General features: G+C 42.8%; 1 protein-coding gene across 2 annotated transcripts in view; it reads left to right on the top strand.

The window, feature by feature from the left end:
- GRXCR2 (glutaredoxin and cysteine rich domain containing 2) overlaps positions 1 to 16,178 on the top strand; it is a 30,331-nt gene extending 14,153 nt beyond the window's left edge. Inside the window, exons 1-3 of one of the 2 annotated variants that reach the window (XM_053299264.1) lie at positions 4,734 to 5,084; positions 9,361 to 9,585; positions 14,057 to 16,178. In XM_053299264.1, coding sequence (XP_053155239.1) covers positions 4,734 to 5,084; positions 9,361 to 9,585; positions 14,057 to 14,236 — 756 coding nt within the window. In that variant the 3' untranslated portion in view covers positions 14,237 to 16,178. Of the gene's footprint in view, positions 1 to 4,733; positions 5,085 to 9,360; positions 9,586 to 14,056 lie in introns of those variants that run through there. The other variant, XR_008316853.1, reaches the window with a different exon arrangement.
- Positions 16,179 to 16,704: the final 526 nt, after the last annotated feature.

Here is a 16,704-nt window from a genome sequence, read left to right as displayed (position 1 = left end):
ACGTATCACCTGAGCATAGGTCTTCAAATAAGCTCTATGTTGCAATCTGTCAGATTCAAGCCAAGTCTTTCTCCACCTGCTCTCCAGTCGTCTACCTTGCTGCTTCTGCCCCCATAGTTCTTCCGTATGTCAAGGGGCCAGTTTTGAAGCAGGTTGGAGAGGATGCTTAGGAGCGATCATGTCTGCTGCCCCGGTGAGTTTGCCGTTCCAATTCTCCACCAGGACATCAACAGGATCACCGGCAGAGCCAACACTGAATCCCTCTAAGGCTTCTTGAAATCCTATGGGATCCAATAACCTTCTTGGGTGGACCATCCTAATAGGTTCCTCGCCCCTGCGAAGATGGGATGTGACTGTGAGTCCAGCCTTAACCAGATGGTGGTCTGTCCATGACAATGAGGAGATCACAGGAGTCCCCACCCACGGAACACCACCCTGATCAGAGTGAAAGATCAAATCAAGCGTGTGACCTGCAATGTGCGTCAGTCCCGAGACCACCTGAGATAGGCCCATAGTCATGTTAAGCAGCAAGCTGAAATACCTACCTGTGAGTAGATGCACATATGAATAAACACCCCATCTGATACTGTTTCTTTTTTCTTTACATTTGGAAGCACTGTGCTAATCTTGAATTTGATTGACAGGGCAACGGCCATTTTACAGTGTCCAAACGCCAGCAGGGAGCTAGCCTAGCAAAGCTTATGTAAGTTCTGAGCGGTAAGTAGGTATGCTTTACTTCCTGTCTAAATCCTGTCTGTCACACACAGGAAGTAAATTTGTAGTTCTGTTTAGTCTATGTAAGCCTCCTAGGATTTTCAGTTTAAAAGCTAATACTGTTATTTAGCAGAGTTACTCAGTTACTCATACTGCAGTGTATGATGCTACTGACTTCCCCACCTCTAACTGCCCTAGGGGCCTAATTGGCCTAGGGGCCATGTGCTCAAAGATGTGCCATCTTGGATTCTTTGAAAAGGCATCAATAAATAAGTTGTAGAACATGTACCTTGCTTAGTAACTAGTAACTACATCCAAGCCTAGCCATTAACCATGTACCAACTTAATCCTTTTTCTACCTTTTCTTCTGCAGCTTCTAGTTAATAAAGTACTTTGTTCGTAAGAGTTCTGTATAATAGATTATCCAGTGCACCAACCTTTTCTGGAAGAGACTACCTAAACGGCTTAGTTATATGTTTTCATATAAAGGGTCTTGTAGTCAAATCAGCCCTGCAAAGCCAGAATGCACTCACTTCCCTATAGTATAGGAGTGGCCAACCTGAGGTTCTCCAGGTGTTGTTGGACTACAACTCCCATCATCCCCAGTTGCTGTTTAATTGTAGCTGGGGTGATGGGAATTGTAGTTGAACAACAGCTGGAGAGCCTCAGGTTGGACTCCTCTGCATAGTACATAGTTACATAGTAAGCATGTACATAGTTCCTAGTAAGTAAAGTAAAGTTGTTTTGTTGAGTTGGTGTTGATTCCTGGCAACCACAGAGCCATGTAGTTTTCTTTGAGGAGGGGTTTACCACTGCCATCTCCCGCACAGTATGAGATGATGCCTTTCAGTATCATTCTATATCGCTGCTGCCTGATATAGGTGTTTCCCATAGTCTGGGGAACATACCAGCGGGGATTTGAAACTAGTGGGTGGGGATGGTAGTGCCCAATGGGTGGAAGCTAATTTGGTGGAAGCCAAATTTCAGAGGAAATGGGCAAAGGCCTGGTTTTTGGTGAATTTTTGAAGTTTAAGGTTTTTCCCATAGGGAAGAATGGAGGTTTCAGCAAAAGTATAGCTTCATGTTAGGGGGAAAGGGGTGGCCGAGAGCAGAGTAGGGTGGGTGGTAGTGCCCAGTGGGGGCAAGGAAGATGCCAGAATTATTTCAAAGGAATTGGGTAGAGGGCTGATTTTTAAAGATTTAATGGAGTTTATGCATCTTTAAAGTTCTTTCCCATAGGGAATGATGGAGCTTTCAGCAGCCCCATAATTACACTTGGGGGGCACCAGGGTGGCCCAGAGCTAGTGGTGGTGTAGAGCACATAGGGTGCCAACCACCTCCATGGGTTGCTAACCCATGGGGTACTGGTTTCTGAGATGTTTTGAGTGTAGATTCTCTGATAGCACATGAGAGTGGATTCATTGTTTGTTGTAGAAAATCTCATATGCTACCAGAGAATCTACACTCAGAACACCTCAGAAACAACAGAACACAGCACCACATGGGTTAGCAACCCATGTGTGCATTACACCACCACTCGCTCCCGGCCACCCCAGTGCCCCCCCAGGTGGAGTTATGGGTCTTCAGAAACCTCCATTATTCCCTATGGGGGAAAACCTTAAAGATGCGTAAACTTCAACAATTCCTAATAAACCGGCCCTTTGCCCTATTCCTTTGGCATCTGGGTTGTGGCAGGCACCCCTTGGGGCACTGCCACCCAACCCACTGTTTTGCCCCTCAGGCCCCCTTTCTGCCCTGAATCTGCCCCAAAGACATGTCAACTTCATAAATTCTTTATAAATCAGTACTTTTCCAAATTCCTTTGGAATCTGGGTGGCAGCAGGCACCCATTGGGGCACTACCACCCGACCTTCTGCCCCCAAAGCCCCCTTTCTGTCCCAAATCCACCCCAAATAACATCGACATCACACATCAACAACAGCAGAGCTTTGCAGAGAACCAGCCAGATTTCCAAAGGTCATGCATATCCACATCCCACTCCCCCAGAAGTGCAATTGATCTACAGTGTGAAACAACAACAATGAAATGCACACTGCCTCACTGGCCAATAAGGGTAAATGCACACACCCCACTGGCCAATGAGGGTAAATTTTACCCTTAAATTTGCTTAAAAGGAATAAGGGGGCAATTGCCAGCAGATCAGCCCATGCTTTCGCTGGCCAATCTGCAGGCTGGAAGGGCCAGAAATTCAAACAGATGTCAAAACTCAAAATGGAGACAGAAGGAGAAAGACTTTTCCCGACTGCAAAATGGAGTTCCGAAACAGCCAAAACAACAAAACGTTTTGTATCCAAAACAGGGACGTTTTGTTTCAGCTACAAAATTTTCTGTTTTGAGCATTGGGTGTTTTGTTTTGGCTACAAAACAGCCGAAATGGCCTGTTTTGTGCACAAAACGTTTTGTATCCAAAACGAAACGCACATCCCTAACCTACTTTGGTGTCCCTAGGAGCTACCCATGAAGAACAATGGGGTGTTTCGAGTTTCCCCATTGTTCCCTAGGGCTGAAACACTTGAAAGATTTCAAGTTTTGTTCCATCAAAACAACTGCTTCAACCACAGTATCGACAAAACATTTCCGCCATGTCTGTTTTGTTTTGAGCTCAAAACAAAACATAGAATCCATTTCATGTAAATCCCTGGTTCCTAGTTTTCAGAGGAGCCTGTTTTTAAGAAGACTTTGTATTCAGGGTTATTTATCTCTGTGATATAATTATGGACAGGGAATGGGGAAGTAAAGAAAATTCCTTGTCAGTAACTTAAGACACGGTCTAAACTTATACCAAGTATTTTACTCCTGTATGCCCAAGTGTTTAATAACAATTTAAAAAATGAGGAACTATTATAGACACCATTAGGTGAGGTATGGAGATAAGTAACCCACTCACACATAACAGCACATATTTTTAATCACCTGTGATGATGATTGAACAGGAACACCTCTCTCTGTTATTACGATGCATAAAATGCTTTTAAAATATGCTGGCTGGTATCCTGGCTTATGAAGTACTGTACATGTGCAGCAAAGGAAGCATGCATGCATTTGCTGCGTTCCAGAGCAAAACAGCATGGGCAGTCTCATGGGGGGGATTTTTTACACAATAAATGCACATGTGCTTCCTTTGCGGCACACACACACTTTGCGAGTCAGGATGCTGGCCACTTCTTTTGGAAATTGTAATATTGCTTTTGTTGAAGATGAGGCCTTTGAACATTGTGGAGCTTAACTGTTTGATTCCAGGTTATGGTGTTTGGCACCTGATGCAGCAATCTGGCTGAAGTTAAGCAGGTATAGGTCTGGTCAGTGCCTGAAAGAGACACCACCTGGAGACCTGGTCTATGCTGCCTTGAGTCTTATTGAAGAAAGCTGAGATATAAATATAAAATATATATTACTGTCCCCCTCTGAAAAAGCACACCTACTTACATCCTATCCATATTTGATCAGAAGTACTGCTGAGTTCCATAAGACTAATTCCCACGTAAACCTGCATAGCGTTGCAGACTTGGCCTTTCTGTATCTCTTGTGATATAATCAAGAATTTCTTTAGCCCACTGTTGAGCCCTTCTTGTTCTTTTGTAGTTCTGCTTCCTGTTCCTTTAGTCTTGCAAAGGTGATGTGTACTTGAAATAACTCCAGAGTCACTATGTAGAATATGTACATGCAGACACTTGTATGTGTATTTCTTCTGGCTGTAAGTACTTTTTTGAATTTTTGTCCTTCAAAAGACAAAAGAATTTTTATGTCCTATGAACCAACTCATTCACTTTTCACTTGAATAAATCTCTCCTTGCGTTTCACCGCAGCAATTGTTTTATTTTCTCATGAGGCTCTATCAATGTTTAATATCAAGGTGTCCTCTTAAACTGAAATGTGAGAGGGCCCAATAGAACCTTTGAATTATACATTACATAGCTGAATGTGAGCAGCTTTTTTGTATATCGAAAACAATCCTTGCTGAACTAATTTCTGGGAAGCGCTGTGAAAAAACCCTGTCTATGGATGAGCTTCAGAAGAAACTGAGCCAGAGGCATGAAGCAAGACCCCGCAAAGTAAGATTCAAAATCTCCTCCGCATACAGTGGTCGAGTCTTAAAGCAGGTATATGAAGATGGGCAAGAACTTGAAATCCCGCCGGAAGAATATCCTCACCGTCTTCGGCACCGGAGCTTTGAACCCAGAGACCATTTATTTGGGATTGGTGAAGCCCCAGAATCCAGGTTTTGCCCACCAGCTAAACTGAATGCCCAGAGGATCAGTGTGTTCAGAGAAGGGAGCAAGTATACCCTCACCAGTAGCCCTTCTCTCTTAAATGACTACCAGGAAAATGATAGTCGGATGGTAAGTGCTGTTGTTCGTTCAACTGACTCAAATACCAAATTATTGGCATTTGAGTTTACGAAGTAAATGTGAACATGGTAACAAAGTCAACTGGCCGTCTGTAACAGGTTCTAAATTTGTGGTCTCAGTTTTTAAATTTGTATTTTCGAGCTGGGTTTATTGAATCTAAATATTTTATGTATTTATTTATTTATATTTGTACATCGCCCCAAACTCATGTTTCTGGGATCATGTCTCTGCATACAACAAATAATGCAGAATACAGGACATAATGTAAAATAGTAAGGAAAATGTTGCTGAGCTAATAATAATAATAATAAATAATAAATTCGATTTCTTTACCGCCCTTCCAAAAATGGCTCAGGGAAATAACAAACAAATAAGATGGAACCCTGTCCCCAAAGGGCTCACAATCTAAAAAGAAACATAAGATAGACAGCAGCAACAGTCACTGGAGGTACTGTGCTGGGGGTGGATAGGGCCAGTTACTCTCCCCCTGCTAAATAAAGAGAATCACCACATTAAAAGGTGCCTCTTTGCCAAGTTAGCAGGGGTCAGGATAATCTGTTAACATTTGCTTACACCCTGACTAAACAACTCAATAATACTACTTGGGAGTTACTGTAAAGGGGTGGGGCTGTAGCTCAGTGGTAGAGCATCTACTTTGCATGCAGAAGGTCCCAGTTTCAATCTCTGGTATCTCCTGGTAGGGCTGAGAAAGAGTCCTGTCTGAAGCCTTAGAGCATTGCTGCCACTCAGTATAGACAGTACTGAGCTAGATGGACCAAGGGTCTGACTCGGTATAAGGCAGCTTCCTGTGTTCCTATGTTCACTAGTAAATTTAATCATGGTATCTGCCAATTTATGGACTAATTAAGTTTAAAATATATGGAATAATTATGGAAATGTACAGACTCATTATGGTAGTTAACATCTAGACAGTCCCCAAGAGCTTAATCAGGGCCTCTTTGTGTAATCAACATGTTTATACATAATCCAGATTAAGTATTTTGGTACAGCTCGTGTCTATACAACTTGTGATCCACCAAACCAAATGCACACAGTACCTGGCCACTAGCCACAATACCTGGCTCAATAAACCTTCTGTTATGTTGCTTGTCTGGCATTACAAAAACAGGATTGCTCATAAGCCTTAAACATAGCAAGCCATAATATATAGCTGGTGGCCTGCATTCTCCTTGGTGGATCACCAATTGGGGTGTGTGTGTGTGTGTGTGTGTGTTGCTGATCACTTAGGAAGATGACCACGGTCAGTTAGAGAGATGACCAAAATGGCAAATGTGGTAAGCAGAAACTCTATGAATTCCTCCTACTTACCCAGCAACTATCCTTTTAAATGTAATATTTTCTGCTCTGTGATGTTTAGACACAGATCAGGAAGCAGTATTGTAATATGATGCACAACCTGTGTAACACAGTTGGAAATGGAAACTGCTATAGAATACCTAGAAAAGAGACAAGGAAAATAGGCCAGTGAGTAAGGTTTATGCAGTAGTCAAGTGTACAAACTTACAGTGAGCTTTAAAATCAATAGCAAATAAGGCAATTCCAGGATTTATGAACTACTTTATTCAGTCTTACTCCTTATTGTTAAAAGTGAAATCCAATAGGACATAGACAACACTTGTAAGTTCTACAGCAATTTTCCTTCAAGGGCCTAAAATGATCTGTAAAAAATGACTGAACTCACTCAGTCCTGCCGCAGTTTGTGTCTTCTCCGTCGCACAACACATGTACATACAGGTATATGTAAACTATGGTGTAACAGGTCTAATGTTGCCAGTTTCAAATGTTTATTGATATTTGCTGACTTCAGTTTTCATTTCTCAAGAACTACATGGTGCTTGGAATCTGCAAAAATGAGGCCTATATTACTTTACATGCATTCATATGAAAAGGGTCAAAAGGATGACAGTCCAATGGAGAACATAAGCCATGATAGAAATGCTTATTTCTTTGAATCCATTCCTCTTCACTATTTCTTTGTCCCAGGCCCAGTGGCTTGCCCACTATGGGAAGGAGTCACTCCAGCTGGTCATCAGTCATCAAAGCTACTGAAGCTATTAAGCTCAGTCTCAGTTAAGCCACTGAGGCTATTTACACGATGGAGGAAAACCAGGCTAAGGGAGCCCGGCCTGATTTTCCTCTATTGTGAGAACCACCAGGCTTGTTGGCGAGCCCGTTGGTTCAACGGTGGTTAGCCTGCCAAAGTAGCCCCCCCTTTAAACAAGGTTAACATAAGAACATAAGAACAGCCCTGCTGGATCAGGCCCAAGGCCCATCTAGTCCAGCATCCTGTTTCATACAGTGGCCCACCAGATGCTGCTGGAAGTCACAGGCAGGAGTTGAGGGCATGCCCTCTCTCCTGCTGTTACTCCCCTGCAACTGGTACTCAGGGGCATCCTGCCTTTGAGGCTGGAGGTGGCCCAGAGCCCTCCAACTAGTAGCTGTTGATAGACCTCTCCTCCATGAAGTTATCCAAACCTCTCTTAAAACCATCCAGGTTGTTGGATGTCACCACATCTTGTGGCAGAGAATTCCACAAGTGGATTATGCATTGTGTGAAAAAGTACTTCCGTTTGTTGGTCCCAGATTTCCCAGCAATCAATTTCATGGGATGACCCCTGGTTCTAGTGTTATGGGAGAAGGAGAAGAATTTCTCTCTATCCACTTTCTCCATACCATGCATGATTGTATAGACCTCTATCATGTCTCCCCGCAGTCATCTTTTTTCTAAACTAAAAAGCCCCCAGGTATTGTAGTCTTGCCTCATAAGGCCTCTGATCATCTTGGTTGATCATCTTGGTTGCCTCATAAGGCCTCTGATCATCTTGGTTGCCCTCTTCTGCACCTTTTCTAGTTCAACAATGTCCTTTTTTAGATGTGGTGACCAGAATTGTATGTAGTTACTCCAAGTGTGGTCGCACCATAGTTTTGTATAAGGGCATTATAATATTAGCTGTTTTATTCTCAATCCCCTTCCTAATGATCCCTAGCATGGAATTGGCCTTTTTCACAGCTGCGGCACATTGAGTCAACACTTTCAACGAACTGTCCACCATGACCCCAAGATCCCTCTCCTGGTCAGTCACCGAAAGCTCAGAGCCCATCAGCATATACTTGAAGTTGGGTTTTTTTGTCCCAATGTGCATCACTTCACACTTGCCAACACTGAGCCACATTTGCCACTTTGTTGCCCACTCCCCCAGTTTGGAGAGATCCTTTTGGAGCTCCTCACAATCCATTGTGGATTTCACTACTTGAAGGAGTTTGGTATCATCTGCAAATTTGGCCACCTCGCTGCTTACTCCTGCTTCTAGATCATTTATGAATAAATTAAAAAGCACCGGGCCCAGTACAGATCCCTGGGGGGACCCTAGTTAGTAGAGCACTGACCCTACTCCACTAACCCCATTTTCTTGATTGTGAGTCGCCACAGCATGGCTCTGTGCCAATTTGCAAGGAGACCCATGACTGGGAGGCTACAACAAGCCTCCCAGCCTTGGGGGTCTCCCCAGAATGCCCCACGCACTTGTGTGGGGCATTCTGTGATCCCTGCAGCCCCAACTGGCACCATGACGGAGCCAGTTATCGTGTGGGTGGCTGATCGGGCTAAGCCCACTCTCCCCACTGAGCCTTCCCAGGCTCTACACACGGTTCGTATCAAGCCTCCATGACTTGATGATAAATACCATGTTTTTCCTTTAGTGTACTAAGGATTGTTAGTATTTTATTTCACATGAGCATAACTTAGGGCAAGTTGAGCATCATTATGGAGCCTGGATGGAATTTTGAGGTCAGGTTTGGGGAGAGGGCATGCCCTCAACTCCTGCCTGTGGCTTCCAGTGGCATCTGGTGGGACACTGTGCGAAACAGGATGCTGGACTAGATGGGCCTTGGACCTGATCTAGCAGGACTGTTCTTATGTTCTTATGACCTCAAATCCAGTCTCAAAAAGTTTCCACCATGTCACACACATCCTTTTAAATTTTTTATCTTGGTTTTCAGAGCATGATATTGTTTTTCAGCTTACAAATGGAAATGGAAGGTTAAGATGGACTTTAGTCAGATGCATACAATTGATATATAAGACTCCAATTATCTTGAAGTAAATGGAACAATATTCCATTGACTTAACTGAGATTTGGCAGAAACTAAGCATGTCAGTACCGAGCCTTTATTAGCTTCATCTTTCTTAGGAGCTTGAGGTAGCAATTGGTTTTTTCCCTATTTTTAGACTTATACAAACCTGATTCCATTTCAGCATCCTCCCATTTTAGATTTTGGCAAGATCATCATCTACACCAGCAATCTGAAAATAATCCGAACACCAATGAATAAGAAAGAGCTGGTGAGAAAAATCATGCAGAATGAAGGTATTGATGACTTGCCCTTTATGCACCATGAAGGAAGAGGAAATAGTAGCAACCAAAGTGATGGGAACATGAAGGACACTGAAAACGAGCCTGCTCCAGACCAGAACACACAGGTAGGAGGCAAGGTACTTCCTGCTCGGTTGAAAAACCTCCTATTATTGCATCATCTACAATCAACCATTTGTACCAAGCCACGAATCTGTAGTAAAGTAAAGCGGTATTATTTATGGCTAACTTATTAAATTATTCGCTGGTCAAAAAACCCCTGGTACTGCAGTGCTCAACTCCAGAAGCAAAAATGTATCTATTTCCATCAACATATGGAAAGCAGAAACTATCCCGCTTCTTTTAGTGTTTACAGTGCAGTTCCACACCCCATTCCATTATAAGGAAGGTATCTAATCTGGAGATGAAGTTAAAAAGGCTGTTCTCACAAGCAGCCTAACCCAGGCTAGGGCAGCTCAGCCTGGGTCAGTCTGCCCGTTTGCAGCACTGGGATCCGTGCAGATCCCAGTGCTGCCTGCCCCACCCCACTTTTAAACCTGGCCCTTAGCTGAGGTTAAGGGCGCAAACATGCCCTTAACCCTGGCACTGGGATTGTGTGCCGCCTGAGCACACACAGAAATGGGTGCCTAGAGTGCCTGTCTCATGACGGTATCTTGCAATGCACCATGCTCATTGCACAATGCACTATGGGATATCCAGAGGCTGGGACGCATCCTCCCGGCCTCCAGAGTTCTGCACGGCTTGCAGCAGTACAGATCGTGTGGGCACATGGCTCGCACACTGAAGACAAACAGTCTTCTCTTCTCTAACCATAGGCAGTAATCATCAGGAATGAGAGGAGCCAATGTTTACCTAGAATATTTCTTTTCTTTGTGATTTCTTAACTTGGGGGAGCTGTCCTTTTTTTGTTGTTGTTGTTGCAAGAACTGCAATCCAGTGACACCCTCACCCTCTATTTTGGGGACAAAGAAAGGACACCTCTTGACAGGGGTGTAGGTAGGGCCCATGTTCACCCATCTCCCTGTGGCCCTGAGTGAGGAAGATAATGAATAAAATAGGGAAGAGTGGAGCTGGGGTGCCCTCAGGAGCTTGAGGTCCCAGGTTTTTTGAACCTATCCACTCAGTAATAATTACATCCCTGCCTCTTGATTGTGCCTGATAAACAATGGTAGGTGGATCCACCAAGTCTGCTCTGGAATTAATATGGACTAACTGGACATCTGAAAAATGGATATGGGCTTCTGTTCAGCTCTAGAGCAGATCAAGGCATAGCAGGGAGAGTTCAAAGGGATGCTAGAATAGGGACTGAGCCATCTAGATCTGGCACATGGCAATGTTGTCATCACCAGGGGTCTCAGTCCCTGCTATAGCACTCCTGGATTGCCTCCTTGCCCTCAGAGGTTGCATAAGGGGGAGGAGAGTGGGGTTGGCTCCAGGAGATGATAAGGCAGAGAGTGGGCAATTGCAGATCCATTTCAGTTTTGCCAGTCTTTGAAAGTTCTGGAATCTGATCAGAAAAGGGATGGGATGCCTAAAGAACAGCTTTCAAAACCATCTGTTTTTTGGGTTCACCCTATCATTGCTAATAAAGGTGTAGATGAGGCTTCAGAATGCACAAACATATATACAAATGCGGAAGCAGCTTCCTGTTATTATATATGTTGCAATGGCATCTACACACACACACACACACACTGGAGCATGTGCCTGACATGCAGCTATCCTTGACCAAATCCTTTCAAAGAATGGTGTTGCATGAGCAGTTTTGGCACATAACTGGGCAATTTACATAACACAGGGCCAACCCACTTGGAAGCCTTGGAAATTATAGCTTGCCCCTTTTAAACATCTTCCTTCTCTCTCCAGAATTTGGTATCATTCAAAAGGAAAGGCTGTAGCACAATGATAGAGCACATGATAAGAATACAAATCAAATCACTTCCCAAATACAACCAGAAACCGGGGGCAGCAGCTCTGTTTGTATCATTCATCGTTTCTTCTCTCTTTGGGGCTCCCTAAAGAAGTAATGGGTCGGAGTCCGAGGATGGTTTGATCCGGCCCCTCTTTAAATTGAAGAGAACTGTTATGAACACACATAAATTGGTTATTAAGATTGAATTTGCTTCTTTGGGGGGGGGAGAAGTCAAAACAGGACAGGAATCTAATTCTATGATGATTTAGCCCTTTTCTTCATCAAGAGTCTGTTGTTAATAGTACAATATTTCTATGGCTTAGTGGTGACTTTCCTTAAGAAGTCATTTAATTAGATTTATGGTTTTAAATTTTTAATGCTGGTTTAAAATGATTTTAATGTTAATGATTTTAATGTGTAAGTGTTTTTAATTGCTTCATTTAGTTTTGATTTTAATTGTTTGTGTTTTGCTGTAAACCGCCCTGAGCCCTTTTTGGAAGGGTGGTATATAAATCAAATAAATAATTCAAAGAAAGAAAGAAAGAAAGAAAGAAAGACAGAGGGTACCAGGTTCATTCCCTGGAATCTCCAAGTAGGGTTGGCAACAAGCCTTGTCCAACTCTGTGCCAGTCAGTGTAGGCAACATTGATCAGTGGCCTGACTCCATGTAAGGCAGATTCACATGTTCAAGGTATCAGATGGGGAGGGTCCTGATGCAGGAGGTTGCCATTGCTTTCATTCTTGATGTGAATATGCTAGGGAGTAAAAAAATTCAGGCTATGTGAATAGCAGCAGGTGAATCTATATTGCAAGGACTCTTTAAGGAGAGAACTGAGGCTGATCATGAATTGCTTGTACATGTGACTGGGCTGCTATGATTGTACAATACAATCGTAGGTAACACGAGCATTTACAGCTTTGGAGAACTGAATAAACTCCTCCCTTTCCCCCTAGCTTGCAATAAGTGACTCCTCCCACTTTCCCCAGGTAGGTGGAGGGAACTAACCAGGCTTTGAAACCTGACACATCTGCCAATTGCAGCCATAGATTAAAGTGAAAAACATTTCTTACTCTGCCTGTTTACTCAATCTGAAGTGCTATCTCATTTTAGTATCCTTATCTAGGTTGCTATGAAACTCCACGAGCAAAGTGGCACTGTGTGCAATTGCCTAGGTGTGCCTACTAATAAAGCTGCCTAAACCAGACATGTGCCCTCATATTTTTTTCAGATTGTTTTTCAAAATGCTGAGGATGAGGAGCTTGTGCTTAATTAAAACAATGCTCAGAGCCATGGATTATCTCCGACATTCCCAGATGCTGTATGAGAGAATTTTCCAGTTCACACTGGCTGCATTTGCACATAACATGGAACCAGAGATCCTTTCACCTCCTGTATAGGAAACTGTATATACAAATGCAGGAAACCTTAGTTTCGTTCAGAAATGGGTTTCCCTCCCCGAACTCTATTTTGTACCTTTAGTTTGTAGTGGGGTTCACTGCCTTTAACTCCAGTTCTGCGGTGCCAGCATTGTGTCTGAACACTGGCACTGCAGTTTCCCCATTATGCAACTGGAGTGTAGGAAGGAAGCTCCTCCCTTGCTCTGGCTGCTATTGGCTTCTGGGGCTGTCCTTCATCAAAGGAGGAAGCCCCGGCAGCCAGTTACACCTCCTCTCTGCAACCAGCGAGACTGCAGAGAGGGAGCTCTCCATTTCATGTGAATGCAGATGAGAGAGTGGGGGGAATGGGGTGTGGAGCCATTGGACCCACAGTTCTGCATTATGTCTGAAGGTGGTGAGTGTAACCATGAACATTCCTATTCTCACCCCTTGACTATTCATAAAGCTTGGAAGGATCCTCCAAATGGAACCAATTCTAACCTTTCCACCTGCTATGCTGGATCCACATATCCAATGAAATGGAGCCCCATCATCTTGAGAGAAGGCTTTGAAAAGCATCCACACATTGGTTAACTGATCTCCTTTATCTGTAACGTTGAGCAACAGAGCAGTGCCTGGCATAATTTGCTAACACAGCCACACTCTCTCATTATGCAAGTACTTACAGTTTTGGTATGGCCAAATGATAGGGTGCAATGGGCATTCAAGACAGCTGATTATTCCATGCACCTGGAAGAGGGCACCTAGAGAGTGCTGAAATTGGTCGGTCTAGATGATCTGCAAGGCAAGCTGAACAGGAATAATTTGGATTTGACTGACAGGAAGCTGATCAAAATTGTGAGAACTGAAACTCTACTGGAACTAGCATCCCTGCCTGATACCTAACTTCTGTATTCCCATAATTCTTATGTCAGAACTATACAAATTACAAACATGTACATTTCATTATTTTGCCTGATTTATTCAAGAAACAGTGATGGGATAAGATTGGCAAGGAATTGGTATGAATATAGAAAGCTGCCTTCTGTCGAGTCAGATGGTTGGTCCAGTTTATCTCAATATTGTCTTCATTGACTGGCAGTGATTTTCCAGTGCCCTTGGAAACCAATAGAGAAGAATGGGTATTAGCAGAATATTCAAGAGAGAAGTAGTCTATTCAGAACACAAGAAATTATATACACCTTAAAGGAATTCATGTTTCGGACTGGATTTTGTTTGCCTAAGAAAACTGAGAAAGCGTGTGTTGATGGGCCCTTTTTCCCTTTCAGGAAGGAGATGATGAGAACAGTTGCTCCCAGTGTAAGGGATCAGGTTCTGCACCCTGCTCTGTGTGCCATGGAAGCAAGTTTTCAATGCTGGCAAACCGATTTAAAGAGTCCTACAGAGCTCTGCGATGTCCTGCTTGTAATGAAAATGGCCTTCAACCCTGCCAGACCTGTGTCCCATGACTGTACTTGTTCTTTGGCTTCTCTTGGCTTCCATAAGTTAGTCTTTGTTTTGTGTAGGAAAAAGAATCCTTCAGGTATTTTATCTCTGTAAGCCTCCTTAACTATGATGCACATGCAGGCACCCTTATTGTATGGAAATTTAAACATTTTCATACAATAAGGGTGCCTGCATATCTGCTGGCAAGATATGCACAAGGAGTCAGCTCAGCTACTGTAAAATAGCACTCCCTTTAACAACACTACAAGTGCTGCCTCTCACTATTAGCTTATTGGCAAACCAGACTATGATGCAGACAAAATAAGGCGTTTTAAAATCTCATTGATTTCACTAGGTGAGATTTAAGCTTATTTCTGCATCTGAAATCAGTGAAACTTAAAAAGGTTTCTTATTGCTTAATTTTACTCCCCTATTGTAAATTGGGAAGTCTAATTTATTTTGATGAAGCAGCAGTTTTGAATAGCTACTAACAGCATCAGAAATCACCCAGGATGCAAAATGAAAGAGGTTTTCTTACTAATGCAGAATTTGGTTCCTCACGGGAGATCTTGAGGTTGTATAGGTACTGAGAGACAGCTGTTTGCAGCTTTTCAGCATATGTGAAAGTTTCTGTATGTTTAGGCCATATGTTTGTCATGAGACTGTAATTTCTTGTATCTCATGGTTTTAGATGATAAGTGTAGAGCAGGAATTGTCTTATGCAACTTGAGAGAACAGGGAAAGTAATATTCCTTAAATCAACCGCAACTGATACCAGAAGCAACTGTAATTCCACCAGTGAAATAAATTATATAACACTGCATTATTACAATTTCAGCTGCCTAGAAAAACAACACTTTATGTTTAACATTCACAGCACTTTCCGTTTACACACCATTTTGCAATTAGCTGTACACTTATCCCTCCAGTACTGCATGTGTTTTTTCTGCAGATCTAGCTCATTTCAAATGTACTATTATGAGAAAACATTGTGTTCTTCTGTTGTACAATTTAGGCAGGATTTTTCCAATTCTAAATGCTACTGCAGATAAAGGAGGGCAGTGGACTTCTAGCAGTTCAGTTGAGGAAAGGAAAATATGCATTTTATGGCCTTTTCCAGAAAAAGTTGCTACCACTGAAGTTAATTGAGATCTGTCTCTCTCAGGACTTGAGTGTTGAGTGAACATAAGTGGAGCTTATGTTCTTTAAAATGAATCTCCACTGCAATTTCTAAACCAGAGACTCTAATTAGTTTAGATGAAGAAGCTGTGCTGAAAATTTAGCATGCTGCCACTAGCTGCACCACAACTTTTACAAACAAGAAGGCAAATGAGAAACCTGTCTCCCAAAGCCTATGCTTTATTGTTACGTTGCTAATGTCAATGTTGGCTTGGCTTGCCTATGAGATCTAAGGCCCTTGATAAGCTAAGAGATTTCTCACAGTCTATCTGCTGAGGTTGCAAGTATTGTCAGAGTAATTTAGCGCCACGTTTGTGCTTTGGGATGTATATGTTAGAAGATTTCTCTGAAACAGCTGTAGTATTTGCTCTAATGCCATCATATTTCTAAAACCCGCCTGGATTCTATAATGCTGAAGTTCAGTGGTGTGTGTCCCATTCACAGAAATATTGCTTTCATGTTTGTATTGTAAATGTATAACTACTACAGTCAGACTTCTAAGTTCTAAAAATGCATAATATAGAAATGCTTTGAATTTTAATGGAATAATGGTTAGTATATGAAACAGGGGCTTTTCTTCAACATAGATCTTACAACCCCTCTTGCATTTCACTTCTGAATTGTTCCAAGCATCTCCACTGCTAAACAAGTCTGCTTCAGATGTTATTGATTATCCCTAGCCTGTAACTGTGAAAGTTGGAAACACAGAAATCTTCATATGCTCTATGGAAATGTTGGAAACGATCATTTGATGCTCAAAAATAAGAAACCTGTGTGCTCTTTGGACCCAGTTTCATGATCATTATGCACACACAAGTCATGGGGAAACGCTCCCTGTGTTGGTTCCCAGCCTCTGGGAGGGACTAATGTTTCATTTGCTGGAAAAGATTTGATGCATGCAACTGGGGAGGGGCAATTTTCTCTGATTTCTCCTTCCTTTTCAGCCCACTGTGCCTCCAGAAAATATTGCCTGACTGTTGCAGGACCATTGGGGACAATACCAGGAAGCACAGATGACTGCAAAAGAAAGAGGGAAATGGTGAAATTGCTCCTCCCCATTACATGTGTGAAACATTAGTCTGGATGTCAGCCATTGTCATGTGCAGGATGCTGCTTTAGAAATGCAACACTCAAAAATGACTTTTCTGTGGCTTCTCAAAAGCAGACTCCTGCACATGTTGGCCGACCAATGCTTGTGAGTAGCTTGTGTGGACATGGAGCCAAGCGGATCAAGCTTTTCTTACAATAACCATAAATGATTATGGGAGCAGGTCCATTTTAGTCTTCTGGATTTGATTCTGGCATCAAACAA

The sequence above is a fragment of the Hemicordylus capensis genome, chromosome 2 (assembly GCF_027244095.1).
Source record: "Hemicordylus capensis ecotype Gifberg chromosome 2, rHemCap1.1.pri, whole genome shotgun sequence".
NCBI lineage: Eukaryota > Metazoa > Chordata > Lepidosauria > Squamata > Cordylidae > Hemicordylus > Hemicordylus capensis.
Note: the sequence above shows the minus strand (reverse complement) of the source record. Positions and strands in the feature narration are given on the sequence as shown.